General features: G+C 44.1%; 1 protein-coding gene across 2 annotated transcripts; it reads right to left on the minus strand.

Moving 5' to 3' along the window:
• Positions 1 to 377: 377 nt before the first annotated feature.
• Positions 378 to 15,371, minus strand: ARF1 (ADP ribosylation factor 1). 2 transcript variants are annotated; one of them, XM_055805271.1, is made up of 5 exons: positions 15,233 to 15,371; positions 4,597 to 4,776; positions 3,819 to 3,929; positions 3,010 to 3,134; positions 378 to 1,948 (listed from the first exon to the last, which is right to left on the minus strand). In XM_055805271.1, exons 2-5 carry the CDS (start codon positions 4,742 to 4,744, stop codon positions 1,787 to 1,789), a joined length of 546 nt encoding a protein of 181 aa, XP_055661246.1. In that variant the 5' UTR covers positions 4,745 to 4,776; positions 15,233 to 15,371; the 3' UTR covers positions 378 to 1,786. The 2 variants fall into 2 exon arrangements, with proteins under 2 accessions (XP_055661246.1, XP_005229603.1); XM_005229546.4 differs by lacking the exon at positions 15,233 to 15,371 and adding an exon at positions 7,135 to 7,232.
• Positions 15,372 to 18,047: the final 2,676 nt, after the last annotated feature.

The raw sequence follows: 18,047 nt of genomic DNA on the forward strand, positions 1-18,047 counted from the left end.
ATGTTTAGGAAGGCAGACTTCCATTCCCCACCCACCCCACCCCCCTCCAAAACTGCTAGTCCACCAATCCTATTATCAAGTGGGATCAGCAGGTAAAGCAATCTGTTCTGGGAAGTGATGGGACTACTCAAGAAGTTCAACAGATGCCCCTGAGGCAATGAAGGGACTGCAGCAGAAGCCAACTACCCCCGGCCAACAGCACCGAAGAACTGCTGCCCACCTCCTCACCACAGCAGTCCCAGCTAGGGACCACACATTATTTGGAAAATACAGGCGATGTCCTGAAATTGTCATGTGGCAAAATCCTGGTTGGATTTGTGTTCATCTAAGGACACGGTACTGTAACAAAGATGATACAAAACAACATGATACCAGTGCAAGTTTCATGAAACTTTTTATTCAACAAGTATTTCTTTATGATTCTGCCAAGATGATCAAATGAACAGCAAGGCATAAAAAACATGAAATAGTTAAGAGATTTTATTCTAATAGCTTTAATTACAGTGCTTGTTTGTCGAAATGAAAACTGAAAACAAGTATACAAAACAGTTGATTACTAATTGTGTATTGAAAGCAATAAAGGTTTCCACAACACTAAATAAACCAGTTCTGATAGTTCCTCAAGTTAAAGTTTAACAGCTCCAGCTTCTTCAGTGTTTATCAAAATACAAAAGAAAAGTAAAGAGGTCTTTTTTTCTGATGGCAAATCTGAACCTTGCAGTATGAGGGATGCCAAGGGTTTTCACACATATACAGATATGGGATTGTTCCAAAATGGGATTGAATACTTCTAGAGTGGAATGACTCTCCAAACTCTCATGCTTTTTTTTCCTAGACACTATACATAGATGTTTGGTGTTTTTCATGGCAATTCTTACGTTAAAGTACAGTACTTTCTGCCTATAGAGCTTAGGTCTAGTACAGGCTGTGCTTTCTGTGGAAAAGTTTGCCTTCTGGAGTGGTTTACACACAAGAAAAGTACAAAACACTTTTGACAAATACGACAGGCTAAACTTCTGGAAATTATTCAAGTTCAATGGAAGCAATAAATCCCACCTGAACCAAAAGTCAGATGTTTAGCATGAGTCTGCAAGCTCATCTAAACCAGGTCTGACAAACCTTTTAACAAGTATGAACAAATATGAGCACATACTATGAGCTACAGAAAGAGCCAGAGATCTATTAACTGTGACCTGTTTTTTAACCGGATGAAGCTAATTGAGTGTCGATCATTGCTTCAGCATTTCAAAAGAATCAAAAATCACCACATTAGAACTAGAACAGCAGAAGCTATGTCAAACGTTTGTATGTTGAAGTGTTTTTACTTTTCCTTGACTATTTAAAAAAAATACAGAATTCAGGTTAAAAACCAACCGCCAAAATGGATCTCACAGATCTCACAACCCAACTGAGATAGTATTCAGCTCTACTGCACAAGGACCACTGGCAACCCTTATGTTAACCCACTTAAATCCCTTCCAAGTACTAACAGTGAGTTGATTCTTTACAATAAAAAAGCTGAGTAATATTGCATAGGAGTACCAGAAACTGCCTCATTGGAAACAAAAACTATTTACATTAAATAAGAAACCTAACTGTTTTCAGGCTTGTATTTGCCACATTTACAGCATGATGCAATATATACTGTGACAAAAGAAATGAAAACAGCTTCCGGCACTCAATACCACAAAGTAGCACAGTTTGCCACATTAGAGTAAAGCAAAGGGCGAATAGGAGGAAATAAGAGGGAGGGGTGGAAAAAGAGGGAAGAGGAAGGTTTATGGTTTCATTTCTGGTTTCGGAGCTGATTGGACAACCAGTCCAGTCCTTCATAGAGACCATCTCCACTAGTGGCACAGGTTGCCTGGATATACCAGTTCCTGTGACGAAGAGAATGCAGTCCAAGTTTGTCTGTGATTTCTGCTGCATTCATCGCATTCGGCAGGTCCTGAGGGAAGGAAGAAGAGTCATTTTCTCCCCCAGTTGCTGACAAGAAATGCCTGCCTCCCTAAACAGTTTTTGATCATCAGCTTTAAAACCATTAAAAGAAAGTCAAAAGCTCTTAGAACTTCTCTCAGAAAAACTCACTGGATTACTTCTATATTCAAGCTATTTTCCCTAAACTGACAAAGTCTCAAAGATTTAACAACACGATCAAAAAGCACGTATTATGGAATATTCCTCTTCAGAAAGCAGAAGCCAGGCAGCTGACATTTGGATCAAGTCATCAAGCACCTCAGTGTTGACCCCAAACTGCTTACAATTCAAGGTCTGTTTCATTCACTTTCCACTCAGGAAATGTTTTTCTGCAACTGCAGTTACGATTTAAGATCAACTTTTGTCACAAAGCAGTACTTGGCTTAGTACTGCTTCTGTTTATAGTCTACCTTTCCTGTTCCTAGACAAGACTTACAGCTTCTTTACCCTTCCCAATAGAGCCTGTGCAATTGACAAAGGATGCCAATCCTTCTGTAAATTCACAAGTCATAGTTAAGACCCTCAACATTTGGGTTTAAGCTGCCAAGGCCTTTACAAGCAATAAAAGGCAGAACTATCAGCTGGGCCTAGAGGCAATACAAGTACATTAAAAGTCAGCCCAGTGCTTTCACCAACACCAGCAGTGCCTTCAAACACTCCAACTGAAGAATTCAGGGAGGTTCTGGCATTCTTCTTGCCTTCCTCTCTGTTTGGAGGAAGCTTGGGCAGGGTGCCATACTTGAGCCAAGCGAACCTTAAAAAAAATTTAAAAATCAAGCTGGTAGAATTCTTCCTTAAAACTGAAAATACAAGGATTTCTATTAGCCAAGACTATTTAGAAGGATGCTCCTTTCAGATGAGAACAGGCTAATTTAATCTATGGGTTTGTTGTCCTCAATAACTCTGGACATTTACTGTGATCTTATCTATTATTACACTGAAAACATGAATGTCAAGTTCAGTATCTAGCACTCACAAATATGTTGTAAGTTTTCAAAAGTTCTTACAGAAAGACACCTATCTTGGACATACCTGTTTGTTAGCAAACACTAGTAAAACAGCATCTCTAAGCTCATCTTCTGCCAACATTCTCATAAGCTCTTCTCTGGCCTCATTCACTCGTTCTCTGTCATTACTGTCAACCACAAAAATCAGACCTAAAAATAAGCAAACAATCAAAATAAGCATACACCAGAAGTTATTTACAAATGATAAATACCTATGGAGGTCAGAACTAAGCATTAAAGAGAAAATAATGCAAAACAAGGAAATGGTATTTTTCTGATATATACTGAATTATTACTGTCATCTCATGATTGAAAGAAAGTCTGTTCTTGCTGAAAGCGAGTGTTAGTTTGCATTCGTGTTTTAGGAACTTGTGTGCTTCATCTACACAAACCACTTGATATTTTCCAGTGAGTAGCAATTCTTGAAATCCTGTGACAGGACTCAAATGCATGCATTTATAAAGGCACAGCAGTGGAAGAAATGACAGACTCTCAGTTCATGGGGCTGTTAGAGCTTGTAGTAAAGACTTGGCTTTGAAATGAAGACAGAGCCCTGTGATGCTTACAGAAGAAAAGCAAAATTCTGATCTCACTTCAAGTCTGATGGACAAGGAAGACTGGTTTCTAGATTTCTTCCCATCCCATCTCTCTTTGAACCTGCACTAGCTTAACAGAAGAGCCAGAGCAGCATATAAACACATCCTTTTATAATAATAATCAGTAATTCCCCACCCCACTCCGTCCATTTGCAAAAAAAAAACCCCAACTTAGTAAGGACATTAAAAAGAACCTTTTAGATTCTGGAAAGCTGTGATTTTAAGTGTTTGGACTCACCTTGTGTGTTCTGAAAATAATGGCGCCAGAGTGGTCTGATCTTATCCTGACCGCCTACATCCCAGACTGTGAAGCTAATGTTCTTGTATTCTACTGTTTCCACATTGAAACCTAAAACAGAAATTGTGGCAAAAATCTCAGTTAAACATAGCTGGCCCTGGACCTATTGTATTGACCAAGTCATATTCAGAATGTTACCATTAAAAAAAGTTATCTTAGAATTTAAATCCACTTTAAATACAGAGTCTACACTGAAACCCTCAAAGCAGCCAAACATGGGTTCTCTGGAACTCCTGCTCCCACCCCAATCAAACTAATGAACAGCAGCTGTAATTGCTACCTGAGCAGCAGTATTTTATACAGAGCAAACTATGTTGCATCTAAAAACCCCTGGGCTTTAAGGACTGCAAATAAGGTATGTCTCCGGTCACACTATTCTCACAGTCATCCTCAAAAAACGTGACACCCACTGCTTCTCAGTCTAATCTGCCTGACACCACAACACGCTTAAGAGTGTGGACTGCCCTTCTGTGGCCCATAAAAGCTTGTTCCACAAGTGACTGAAGAGAAGGAATGGAGTGAAAAAACAACAGTCATATAATCTCCTCTCATGCTGGAACATTTGGCTGTGCCATCTTCATACCATGGTTTTATCAATTGTTTGTTCTGAGAGTCAAGTCACTTAAATCAACAGAGTGACTGCTGAGATAAGATACTGCTATGAACAATAAGACCCAAATCTCAAAGCAAGCAGTTACGAAAGTGTAAAAAATCTTACCTATAGTAGGAATAGTAGTTACTATTTCACCAAGTTTAAGTTTGTACAAAATAGTAGTCTTTCCCGCAGCATCCAGACCGACCATTAGAATACGCATTTCTTTTTTGCCAAAAAGGCCTTTGAAGAGGTTAGCAAAAATATTTCCCATGTTTGAGATATGTTCTCACTGGCCACTGAAGTCTAGAGGAGAAAGATCACAGTATCACTCATCGGTTACCATGGCATAATCAACAACCAAACAAATTATCAGTTAATATGAATCCTTTATAGTCACCCCAGCCACCACCACACATGATTTTTCCCCATACTTCAGCAATACAAAGATGAACAGTCATGCCAAAATGGTGTCCATAAAAATGACACTGCTTTGAGTGCTTTATATCATTCAAATATCCTTTTAGAGATGTCAGTATTAAACCCTGTTCTCAAACTTTTGTTTGCAAAATTCATGGTTTGCTTTCAAGGCAACCGACCACTTCAGATAAATTATCCCATAACAACAGGGGACAAAGTATCTGCAGCCTAAAAGTGAACCACAAAATGTAATTTTTCTAATCAACCTGCAGTTAAAGTTTTAGATGTGTGCTCATCTCTCTGCTGCTTAGCGTACCAATAGCTGGACCTTCTTTTGCAAAGGAAGCTCAGAATACAGGTTGGATTCTCTCCTACTCAAAACAGTTTCCTTCCTCTCAACCCTGAGAGGTATTTGAGGTTGAAACAGCCTGCAAACACAATGTAAACACAAAGCAGTATTACTGTAATTAACGTTGCAGGGAGACCCTCTGTAGGAAGCAGAACCACATTTACTGAAATTTAACTATAGAAAATTAATAGCCACATTGAGAGGCAGGTTTAGAAATGAATGCTTCTTCCTTCACTGCAAACATTTCTGCTTGGACCTTGGAAGTGATTAACATCACCAGGAGCTTCCTGTTGAGGAACTGGAGGAACTGCCTCTCCACTCCAACCCTAACAGACACTCTCTGTGCCCTTGGGACAGCATCTACCTCACCACAAGTTTCCCCCCTTTCCAAACTTACTGCTATGTAGTTTACAGCAAGTTAAAAACCAGACCAAGTATAAAAAAAACCAAGAGCACTATTATTCTGTTCACATAAGGCATGAAAAAAGCAGCCTGAAAGCTTTACAGTGAAGCGTTGATGAGGATGTTACATGGTGATAGTGACAGTTCACACATCTACCACTGCTTTGTCTAGAAGCTCTCGGATGTCAGTTTAAAAAGACAACACCAAGCCCAACTGAAAATACAAGCTTAGAGCAACAGAAGCACATGTATCCAAGGTGTGTAACATTCAAAGGATGGGTCTCCTGTAAACCAAGTCACACCACATAAAGTACAACAGGAAGTTTGAATCTTCTTTTGAAGATATATATGGTCCCTACTTGGCATACTGCATCCAGCTCTGGGGTCCTCAGCACAAGGAGGACACGGACCTGTTGGAGCAGGCCCAGCGGAGGCGACGAACACACTCAGAGGGCTGGAGCCCCTCTGCTGTGCAGCCGGGCTGGGAGCGCTGGGGCTGTTCAGCCCGGAGAAGGGAAGGCTCCTGGAGACCCTGGAGCACCTTCCAGCACCCAAAGGGGCCGGCGAGGAAGCTGGGGAGGGGCTTTTCCCAAGGGCCTGCAGCGCCAGGACAAGGGGGAACGGCTTTGCGCTGAGAGAGGGCAGATGGAGATCAGAGCTGAGGGAGAAATCCTTCCCTGTGAGGGCGGCGAGGCGCCGGCACGGGCTGCCCAGAGCAGCTGTGGGTGCCCCAGCCCTGGCAGTGCCCAAGGCCAGGCTGGACGGGGCTGGGAGCTGGGGGCCCTGCATGTGGCAGGGGGTTGGAACTAGATGGTCTTTATGATCCCTTCCAACCCAAACCATTCTGGGATTCTATGATATTCTGTATTTCATGATGAAGCTGTGTGCTTGAAGCAAAATTCTCGATGGAAACAGACTTTACAGAGTATCTATTTAAGACCATTAAACCAACCTTTGAACTGAAAAAGCACACCACAACAAAAATCTTGTCCCACTCTGTTTAGCTCTATGCTAGGGACGTATGAAGTCTGGTTTCCTCACTCAGCAGTGCGAGAGCTCTAAGCAGTTCTGCTCTTCTCAGGAAGTTTTGCTGGAGACAATTTTTAACCCAGAAGTTAAGCACTGTAACGTTAACTAAGTCACATGTCTTAACACAAGGAACTCCACAGTGAAGTTCAAAGTCCACTCCAGAGTTCCTGAATGACATCAGCGACCACATCAACTTGCTGAAGTAACTTGAGTGAAAGATAAATTTATTTTTACCAAAACTTTAAAATTAAGCCTGTCTATAAACCTGACAGAGCAGCTTGTGAATTGAAACCAAACAGAAGGTTTAAAAGTTCCATTATTCCACCATTTCCTTCACATTTCTGTAGCATGACCATGAATATTCAACTCCCACTTGAACATACGAAAGCTGTATAAACAGGAAAGTTAATTAGGAAGTAGAGAAAACAGTTTTGCTAGAGTTCCTATTTATCCAAATCACTCACACAGCAGGAAATCTCACTTCCCAGGCCACAACAGCAACTCTTACTGGGCTGGAGGGGAGGGAGGCTGCAAAGCTTTCCTTTGTCTGGCTGCTCCTGCTACCTCTATCTTCTACTTCACCTGAAAAGCAAGTCAGGGTTGAACCTTTCATCAGAGCTCTTGTAACCCTCCAAAATGAGTGTAAGAACTTTCGTAGCAAGAAGACCTTAGAAGCCCTGCGGAAGAATGCATTTCTTTCCTTTCTGCACATTTGAAAGTAGAACAGGTTATTAAATGCTTGGATCAATAGCAGTAATTAAGTAACACAGCAAAATCTTAGCATTTAGGTGCACGACATCCTTCCCCACCCTGGAGAAGTCGCAGTCTGCTGAACAAGTTACACTTGGCGCTAACAGTAGCGAACCCCATTAGATCCTTGTTTTCCTGGCAGCTATTTTCCGGTCAGGTCTGCCCTCCACCCCTGATCCTCCATATTTTTACTTTTTTGTTTTTAAATGAATGACAGTAAGTTGAGATGCATTTAAGCACTTGGTCTCCATTTCCTTCTTACTCTCTTCCACATTCTTACCATGCAAACCACTTCTGTTACTTATTCGGTAGTTCAGGGTAGGTGACATTGCAGAAAGCCCTAATTTTTTTTTTATAGGCAGTGAAATGTAGTTTACAGCCCACACCTGCAAGACAAGCATGTCCAGGTGTTGACTAGAAAGCAGCTGAATCATTGCTGTCTAAAAGAAAAATACTAGGAGAAACCCATCTGCAGGACTCCCACAAGCTGTTGTGGTTCCCCAGTGACTCTGATACTGCTGAGGCAAAAGACAGGGTCTCTGTCTTCACCATCAGCAGGACCATCCTCTGACCTGCAGCTAGAATCACATTCGTCTCCTGCCACAGAAAAAGAAACCCTACTCCCATGGTTTGGTACATTATACTCCTCTCCCTACACTGCCCCTGCCATTATTTCATTCCCTTATATTATCTAAAAAAAACCCAACAGAACAACCCAAAACCAAAAAATAAAACCCCAAATGACACCTAAATTTCCTTCCTTGGTATCATTAAAATCCTCAACCAAATCATCATCACAACTGTGACCAGCCATCAGGTCTCTGCTTTTCAGACCATTCCTGCTGTCAAGCAGCACAGACACTACAACAGCAGAATCTGCTGGGACAGTTTAGAGCTGCTTCCCAGGACTTCGCTGCCACCCATTAATACAACTCAGCTGAGGGATCATGCGATTACTTCCACTGTACTTCAGAGCTGAATCTGTTTACTTTAATTCCCATTTCAGTCCATTAGTTGGACCACGAGAACTAACATACAGTCTGAAAATATGACGAAGCTTAAGACCCTTTTAGGTTAACCAAGCAATCCCAGCACTTTTCAGGCATCTTCAACATTCACGATCTGTATCAAGACTTACCAATACATTGCCTATATTCTATACTGAAGCTTAACCTTTTCTTTTCCTCAACCCAAATGTTTTCAGTAATGGCTGCACCGATCATTTTAGAAGCACAACTTCAATAAAATGCCTGAAAACTTAAAATAATATGGCTTGCTGTAGTACTGCCCATAGTACTTCAGCACGTCTTCAAAAGGGGCATCTATCAGGCTAAGCAGGAAGATCTGTGTATGAAATGGAACAATTTGAATAAATAGCACAGACTATTTTTGCAGCACTTAGCATGCACGCTCCCACAGCGTGACTTCAGCTTCTAGAAATGGAAGCTCACCACCCCTTCAACAAACCCAGATCACCCCAAAACTGAACTGCCTGTATGACTCTTGTTTCTCCCTGCCCATCGCAGCCCTGAAGCACAGCCCTACAGTAGTCTACTCCACCTCAAGATCCTCACAGCAGTAAAAACCTGTTAGGCAGGTTCAGGTAAGATATAACTTGCCACTGGTAAACAGCAAGAAGGACATTCAACTGGGTAAGACTATAGTTTTGTTTCAGGAAACAAGGTATTTTCAGCTGCCTGTTTTCTAGTAAGTGATACATTTAGATAAGCAATTAGGAGAACAGGCAGCCTTTTTCAGAAAGGTTCTATGTAATGAGTTAGAAACGAATGAATGTCTGCAATTGCAGACAGCACAGTGTCTGTTAAAGCAATATGGCCCTTGAGTAAGAACATGAATTTGCTTTTATTAATTGTAGGTGGTTAGAGTAAGAGCTCTGAGGAATATCTCAAGGCCAAAGATCATTGAACACAATCTTCTGCAGCATTTTATATTTAACCGTACGTTAATGCATTTTAATGTCATTTCATTCAGGCTGCTTATCTTGAGAAGTCAAACACTTCTTGACCTCCAAACTTCTTGCATGAGCTGTTAGTTAACAAGCCATCCCACAGAAGTGTGACCAGAAGGTATGCTGCACATCAAAGAAAGTATAGCTACATCTTGAAATCTCTGCATAACCTTAATTTCGTACCTCTGGAAAAATTCTTTCTGACCACATAGTGTTTAAACTTCACTGAGCCACAAGTTGTGGTAAATGCCACTGTTTCATTCAGGTTTACACCATTCCTTTACACATCCCATAGTAGACAAAAGGCTAAGATCCCATAGAGGCTAAGACTGAGAATGCCATATGCATTATTGAGTCATATTATGCCCACAGTATAGAAATACATTTATTTCACTGTTACATACCAGCACTTACCACGTAAGGCTCCCACAGTGAAAAAATAATGCTCAAAACTTTTCAATGGCATAACTAAACTTGCTGGGCACAATCATTTCGGCAATCTGTTCTATATAGCTGAAAAATACCAGCAGCAATTAACATCAGTCAAGACAGGCTTAATTTTTTGCCCCTTCTCTGCACAGCACACTGGATGGAGAGGTACAGAGGGCATCTGTTGTCTCTGGGAACTATCACATCTCCCTAGAGCGTTCATATCTTGTTTTAAATGCCCGTTTCAAGGAGAGAGAAACATGGTGGCGCTACCAATGACATACTGCATTAACACTGCTATCATCAGTCAAAATACTAATGCTAAATCACAAGCTAAAACCCCTAACAGTTGCATGTTTACCAAAAAGCTTCTTCCCAGTGGCTTTCTGCACCTTGTTCTATTTGCTTAGATGCCTATGGCAAGTAAAACTGGTGCGCTTATCAAGACAACTGACTTTCGTTTAAAGGAAAGTCTACTTGACATTGGCCTAAGCAGTAACTCCACCTCTAACACAATTAGGAAAACCCCAAACCCGTAATTCCTAACCTGTTATTAATATACTAGTTGCATCAGTCACAGGAGAACAAAAATTGATCAATTTTTTATTTAACAGAAGTACTGATTTGAAATCCAGTCCAATACCACCAGTCAGCCTGTATCATGTTTCTAATTTATAGCATTTTAGAAGGTTTTAAGTCGTCAAGAGAACAAAATATTCACACAAAAGATCAAATCTGTGTGTAAACAAGAGGTGAGAATGCCTTTAAAAAAACCACAAACACCATCAAGTTCAACAACTGTTACTGGTGTTACATACAAGAACAACTGGCAAATAAAGTGCAAATCTAACTTGGCAGCCTGTTCTTTACAGTATAAAGCACTATTTAGAAGCGAATGTGAGAAGTGATTCAACAAGAATAGAACACTGCTAAAATTTAGGATTAATCTATCACCACAGTATGTCACATCACCACTCAGCAGGCACAGTCTGTTAAGTACATCTGCATTGTTTTGAACTTGAAGTAATTTCTTTACAGAGTAAAGTGTTCTGTTACAGCAAATTTCGAAAAACACTCCTGATCAAAACACTTCTTTATATATAGCCAGGGTGGCCCAATACAGAACTATTTCAGTACAGTTACATTCAACTATTTTTAGGAGTTGTTTACTGGCCTTCCACATCTGATAACCTGAGTGAAAGACGACTACTTATCAACTCAAGCCCTTTAACTTTGGGGCCTTAAACCTGGAATTTAACTCAAATAATTTTGGTTTGAATTAACTGAGACTTTAGACCATACTAACATCACTAGACATAAACTTGTTAGAGTAGCTAACAAGGCGGCCAGGTTCTTTCTTCACCGCAGGGATTATCTTGGATTTATATACCCTTGTAATAAAAGGCCTCCTCAAGAACCTCTTCTCAGAGCTCTTCATTAACAGTAAGTCCCAACTCCTGTATAGTTGTACCCATTAAAACTAGGGGAGTGTTAACTGTGGAGATCAAAACCCACCACTGCAATAATTTTCCCCACTTCACACTGGGGGTGCTTCTGCCAAGTGTGAGATGGAAATGGTGTCCTAAACAATCATAACCTTGTTATTTGTCTTTTGCGAGAAGTTAGAGGAATGGTACTGGCATTGAAGCTTCATGTGAAATCAAAGTTAAAGATATATAACTGTACTTGCATCTAAAGAGGTGTAGTTGGACTTCGCCACTGAAGGCTTCCAGTGACCAACTAAAGAGCACCTAGATGCACACTGCATGGTTCAAGACAGACTGAGGACAAGTCGACCGCAAACGAGAAGCTGGGTGAAAAAACCCAACACAGAGCTGCTTGTTATGCAGCACCTCTGTTCAACCTTTAAGTAGGTTGAACATCTTGCTGTCTATACACATTACCCAGATAGCGCATTTTCCACATGCTGTGACATTCTCTTGAGAGTACTGGACTCAGAGTGGCAGGAAAACAAAATATTTCCACTTACAAGATCACAAGGGCAAAAGACTGAAAACTTCCTTTGGCGTCATGCCTATTTCTCAGGCACAAGAGCAACTAAAATACTGGTCAGAAGAAAAAAAAAAGTCAGCATCTAGCAAAGAGGGCAGTTACTTGACCTGACACTCAAAACCCAGATCAGTTACTCCCTTATTCTCACCTTTGGGCACAGGAAGCAAGGTACTTCTGTTTCACAGCAAAATCTCTAACTGTTTTAAGCAGTTATACACTACCACATGTAACCCAACTGCATGCAAGCTAACATAGAGGAAAAACACATATCTGGTCTGAAAAATATTTTATTTAAAGAACAGGTTGACAGGTGGAAAAGTACAGGAGACCACTGTTCATGCTTTTAGATAAAGCACATCCATCACCTCCCTGCGAACTGCCTGTAGCTGCTCAGGAAATAAAGTGGTGCCGACAATGCAGTTGTGACACCCAAGTTTGGACTGCAACTTCACAATCACCTGTTAAACAGCCAGCATACTGCTGTGAGAACTGGTTATTACAAAGCATTTCTTTTCAGGTAAGTGTTGCACAGGGTTTTTTTGAGACTGAACAATTCACAAATTCAAAATCTTAAATTTTAAGCCAAATAACCTGTCATTCATTCCCAGTAACTGGGCAGTAAGTCAACATTTACACTCATAGTAGAAATGGCAAGAACTCACATGAGAGCTTGGGTAATGAAATTGGGTTTGGGGAAACATCAAAGCAGAGCCTACGCAGCTAGTTGTTAGGTACAAGATCAGTGTATGAAAAAGAGCTATATTAGACATGAGAGTTTTAATAGAATTGAAGTATCAGCAGAAGCAGCACCATAGTCCTTCAATGTTTGCATGTGTTAGAAACAAGAAATAAAATTGGATACTCACAAGCAGAAAGAAAAAAATGCTGAATAACACAGAAAAACAGCTGCTGTAGTAGGAAGCTGATTATAAACTTCTTTACTCATCAGTTAAAGAAAGGGAATAATGGCTGAGGACAGTGCTAGCTCTAATACAAGCTCTATAACATTCCAGCAGCAAACTTTCAAAAGACTTCTAAAAAAAGAATCGGAACTATTCCTTTCCAGAAAAAGTTAACTTATGTTCACCAAATTTATCCACTGTAAGGCAATCTAGATCCTTCTGAAAGCTGCTGAAATCCATTAAAAAAAAATATTGCTTGAAAGTCCTTCTTTACACATCTCAGCAGCTCTTACTTCTAAAGCAAACTTAATTTTCAAGAAAAGTGGTTCTTTAAACTTCACCACTGCAAATTCAGCTGGAATCTTGGGCTGGAATCTTGGGCTGTGAGCTTTTCCTAATTCCAGCAGTTAACGTAATCAATAGTTTATCTGATAAATATACCTCAGCAAGAAGTAGAAATGCTACTGCTTAAAGCTGGCTTTCAAACAGGTGTAACCGGAGCACAATACAATTTGGTCAATTATAAGGACTACAATCCAGCCCCCTACTCCCACACACATGTTGTTTGCCTTGAAAAGCTGTGACCAGTCCTGCCCCCGACTCAGTCAGCATGACTAACACACAGGGAACTATGCGCACTGAGCGAAAATGCACCACTCCTGCCCAGTCCCTTTTCAGATTCCAACTGTATTTCGCAACTAGGCAGTCCTCAACATTCAGCAAATGCCTCAGACCACCGGGGACCGATTTACGCTCAGGTGTTTGCCTTTTAAACATGATCCAGCAACTATTACGTATATCACAGACCACAGCAGCAGCAAAGGCTGTTCTGAGTGGAGATGACATCTGTTTGAGCCATTTTTACTCCTGAAGCTCTACCACAGTAGAAGCATCAATAAACTTGGCAAAGCAACTGAGTTTAAGAGGTTCAAGTGAGGCGAGTTTCCTCACCCTTTCACCCAACGTAATTACTACAACAGGGAAAGCAGTCCAACAGGGTTCTCCAGCACTGCAGATGTTTTTAACAGAGGAAATCAGTGGCATCATACCGAGCACATAAACTTTCCTTTCAGAGTATCCCCTTCTATATCTGTAAGGCTATGCGTGCTTATACCAACGATTTGATTACAAAACCCATAAACAAAAACCAAGTAGCAATCCTCTAGTTCAGCTGCAGTTCCTTTTTCCTAGCAAAGTGCTCGCTCCAAATCAGTAGCAAAAATAGTAATAACGATACTGCTAAATGACCTTGGACAATTTACTTTGACTCAATTTCTTTGCCTGAAAAATAAGGTTAATAGAATATCCTGCAAAGGGGTGCTGTTAGCCTTGCTGCTTGCAAAACAAAGTTCAAAGTGTTATATAAATAGTTTGCATTTTAGTTATTGACAAAGCTACATTTCAAAACAAGACCTCTGGATGCAACTCTAATCAACCTGTGGAATTCGGTTTGGCAAGAGCCTAGCAGCAAAGCAACAAGGTCAATGTCAAACACAGCATTTAGGCAGTTTTATGACCCAGCAGAGTTTTAGTCATGCTGCACTGGGGCAAATGGACTCCTCCGTGAAAAGGTTCGCATAGCTGGCCTATCATTTTATCAGACAGAGGTTATCAGCCCGAAGTATCATGTTAACTACTCACAGAGACAAGATATAGTATTTTCAGACAGCATATAATATCCTACCACCGGGAGCTGCTACGCCAAGGAAAACTGATCTCGTTAGACCATCAAACCCAAGCCATGGATGGCAAACGCAGTTTGCTCCAGGCTAAAGCTCAACTCCTTACCACCACCCGCCTCAGTCCAACTAGTTGAAAGCCCTACTCAGCACCCGACGGCTTAAAGGAAAAGAACCCCTCTCCTACGAGTTTCATCCAAGCCCCATTTCCCCAACGGGGCTACTAGGTCTCCGCTACGATGAGGGTTTTCGGGGGGAGGAAAACGAGGAAACGCCTCTCCTCCGACCCGTTCACGGGCAGGGCTGAGGCCGGAATGTGCGAGTTGGGGAACGGAGGGAGGAGAAGCCCATCCCGCCCAATGCCTCCGGTAGGGGGAGCGGCGCCGGGCCCTGGGCAGCTGTCGGGAAGCCGGAGCGGTGCCCCCTCCCGCCGTGCCCACGCCTCCCCAGCAGGGCCCAAAAAGGCTGGTACCCCCCTAACCCGGCCCAGCCACCCTGCCCCACAGGCGGTGTGTGTGTGTGCAGACAGGGCTGCCACGCTACCAGGCCCGCGCTCCCCAAGGCCTGCGCTGCGGCCTGCCTGCGGCTCGCTCCTCCGCCGGCAGCCGCCGAACCAGGGCGGCGGTGGGGGGAGAAGGACGGCTGGAAAGAAACGACCGGGCCCGCTCACCCCGGGCACGCCGCCTCCTCCCCTCAGCGACAAGGCCTCGGCGCCTCACAGCCGGCCGCGGGCCGCCGCCTCCCGCAGGGTGTGGGCGGGGGAGCGGGCCGGCGGGGAAGGGGCTGGAAGGAGGGAGGGCGAAGGTGTCGGTGAACCCACCGGCGTCGAGCTGCTGCCCCGGGCAGTAGGTCTGGCTTGTCCTCGGTCTGTCCCGCTCGGAGCCGGCTCCCCCCTGCGCCTCTCGGCCGCTCTCCGCCCAGGCACACAAGATGGCGGCGCTCCGCGGCCACGTCAGTGCCAGCCCCGCGCGCGGCACCACGGGTAACCGAGGAGGGCACCGGGGGAGGGCGGAGCCGAGCGGGGAATGGGCGGGGCCGAGGTAGGGAGCGGCCGCTCGGGGAAGGCGTGCGCGAGGGAGCGGGGCGTGCCCTCCCGCCTGGCCACGCACCCGGCCAGCCTCCCTCCTCCCAGCTGGCGCGTGACCGGATGCGGGGCGGGGCGGGGCGCGCGCGGGGCCGGGGACACTGCGCACCGTGTGCGGCGGCGGGGACGGGGGGGCTGATCCGCGCCGCGCAGCCTGTCGCCTGGCAGAATGAGCAGAAACCCGCAGTGGCGTCACGCCCGGCCCGCGCAGCGCCGCTCCGCGCCCGGCCGTGTGCTGGGGTGGGCGCCTGCCTTGCAGGATGGGTGCATGGGTGCTGTGCCGCGTGCACATGGCCCGCAGCGCTGCATGCGTGGGGATGCGTGTGTGCCTCGTTGGATGCGCTGCAGCGCACACACGCCTTCCCGGGGCCTGCACGCGTTGGGATGTGCGCGCCATATATCTATATGTTAGAGAGCTGGCCGTGCACCCTATAGCGGGGTTCGTGCACGTGCGGTGGTGCCGGGGTGCTCCTCACCTTCAGCAGCAGCCGCTGGTTATCCCTGGTTTTGCTCCATAGTCAAATAAAATCCTTAAGGGCCTTTGATCCAAAATGGGGCTACAGGGGGGTCCCCTTTGCTGGGTGGCTCAAAAATGGGTTCACTTTTGGGACAAAAAGATTTGGTAAAATTTTCACTGTTTTTGGTACTGGAAAACACAAAACGGATGGAGAGGATGCACAGGATGGAGAGTACTGGGTGCTGCTCCAGCCCCTCCATGCCTCAGTTTCCTTACACAGGGAAAAACCTTTTTAATTTTTCCGCCTTAACAATACTGAGATGGGTGGGAGGGAGTAGGTCAGCACAGAGCAATTTTTTAACTACACATAGAAAAAAAAATATATATATATAAATAAACACATGGTTTGAAAGCTGAAGAGGTCGATGTAGAAACAACTGTTAGCATGTGTGTAGGGTAAATTTAGGATCGTTTCCTTTCTGTTTTGGGGGTAACTAAAGTAAATAGCTGTCATGTGCTGCATTGGGCTAATATTAAAGACGGGAAGAGGAGTTTTGGAAGTCAACGGGAAGCCACAGAAACTGCTGATCTCTAGATTTCCCCCTTGATGGGGGGGGGATTATAGGAAATGTGTACCTCAAAGACCTCCATTCCCCTGTCAAATGAGGCTGAAAACACTACACAGAGGTGAGAGAAGGCAGACAGACAGATGGACGTGAGCCCAGAAGCTTCTTTTCCTAAAAAATTGGGTCACATGCCAGAGAAATGGCAGCAACAGGGCTGAGAAAAGCCAGGAGGGAGCCTAGGCTGGAGGCGAAACCTGCCCTGTGCCTGTGCATGAGGCGGGTGTGATTAATATTATTAATATTTTACTGAAGGAAGCATCTAAATTGCATTACAATCTCCCCAGACAGTCAAAAAGCAGCCAGAGCACCGACAGTCTAAGAAAGCAATGGCAAAGACACCGAGAAAGCAAATTTATTATTTTTTCACTTACTGCAAAAGCCGACCTGTCTCAAACATGGGATTTCAGGAAGAGAATAACTGTTGCAGTGAACAGATTGCTGCCCACCTCCAGCAGCATGGACAACTACCACTGGGATCGCAGATGTCCCCATCCCTTTGGTGCGGGCTCTTTGGGCAACGCTGGGTTTGTGAGCCATTAGGGCATGGCACCCTTCAGGATCTGGTTTAAGAGAGCTGAACCTAAAATGCAAATTAAATCCTAAAATTAAGGAAAGGAGATTTTGCACTTGCTTAGGGCTTCTGGGGAATATTTATCTGCCTCTGTCCTTGCTGGCTAGGGATATTTTGGGGGAGCCCTGGAGCAGGAGCTGTGCTGAGAGGCCGTGCTCTGGGTGTTTGTGTTGGGCTGATGATGGGAAGCTGCTCTCAAGGCGACAGCAAAACCCTGTTAATACATTTATCCCCCATCCCCAGTCCCCTCCTGGCCATCACCAAGCCAAGCCACCGCTTGCTCTACAGGCCTGTCTCCATGCCTGGACGGTGAACCAGATCAGGGCACTGCTCTGGGTTAAAAATAACCCTTCTCTCTCTTTTTTTTCTTTTTCTTTTCCTTTTTTCTCCCCCCCCCCCCCCCCCCCCCCCCTTCTTGCTTTATTTTTAACCCAGAGAAGTTCCTTGCTTTAGCTCACAGGGCTGGGGGGAGAAGATGCTCATCCCACCATCCCATCACTTACCCTCCCCAGTGAAAATCCAGCTAATGGAGGTGCCAGCTGGGATGCAAAGCGAGTTGAGGGGCGTTAATTTCAGTATTGTTATCTGTGATATATCATTCATGATATATGATTTCATTATCATCCCAGTGGAGACCCAAGTTGAGGCTGTGCATGAGAAACTGGTAGAAATTTGGCCCTGTCCATCGGATTCATTAGTGGCGGCTGCCGTGATGCGAGACGAACACTTTGCCTGGTGACTCATGACATTTATGGGAAGAAAGAGGCCTCCTTTTTTTTGCAGCTGGGAGAGCAGTTGTGTCGCTTGCTTTCTCTTTTCTGTGAAAAGCTGATGTGGGAGAAAGATGAAACAGGTAGGGATCCCCCTCAGGGTAGCTTGGCTCCTTTGCCGGGTGCT

This window comes from Falco peregrinus, chromosome 5 (genome assembly GCF_023634155.1).
Source record: "Falco peregrinus isolate bFalPer1 chromosome 5, bFalPer1.pri, whole genome shotgun sequence".
Taxonomy (NCBI): domain Eukaryota; kingdom Metazoa; phylum Chordata; class Aves; order Falconiformes; family Falconidae; genus Falco; species Falco peregrinus.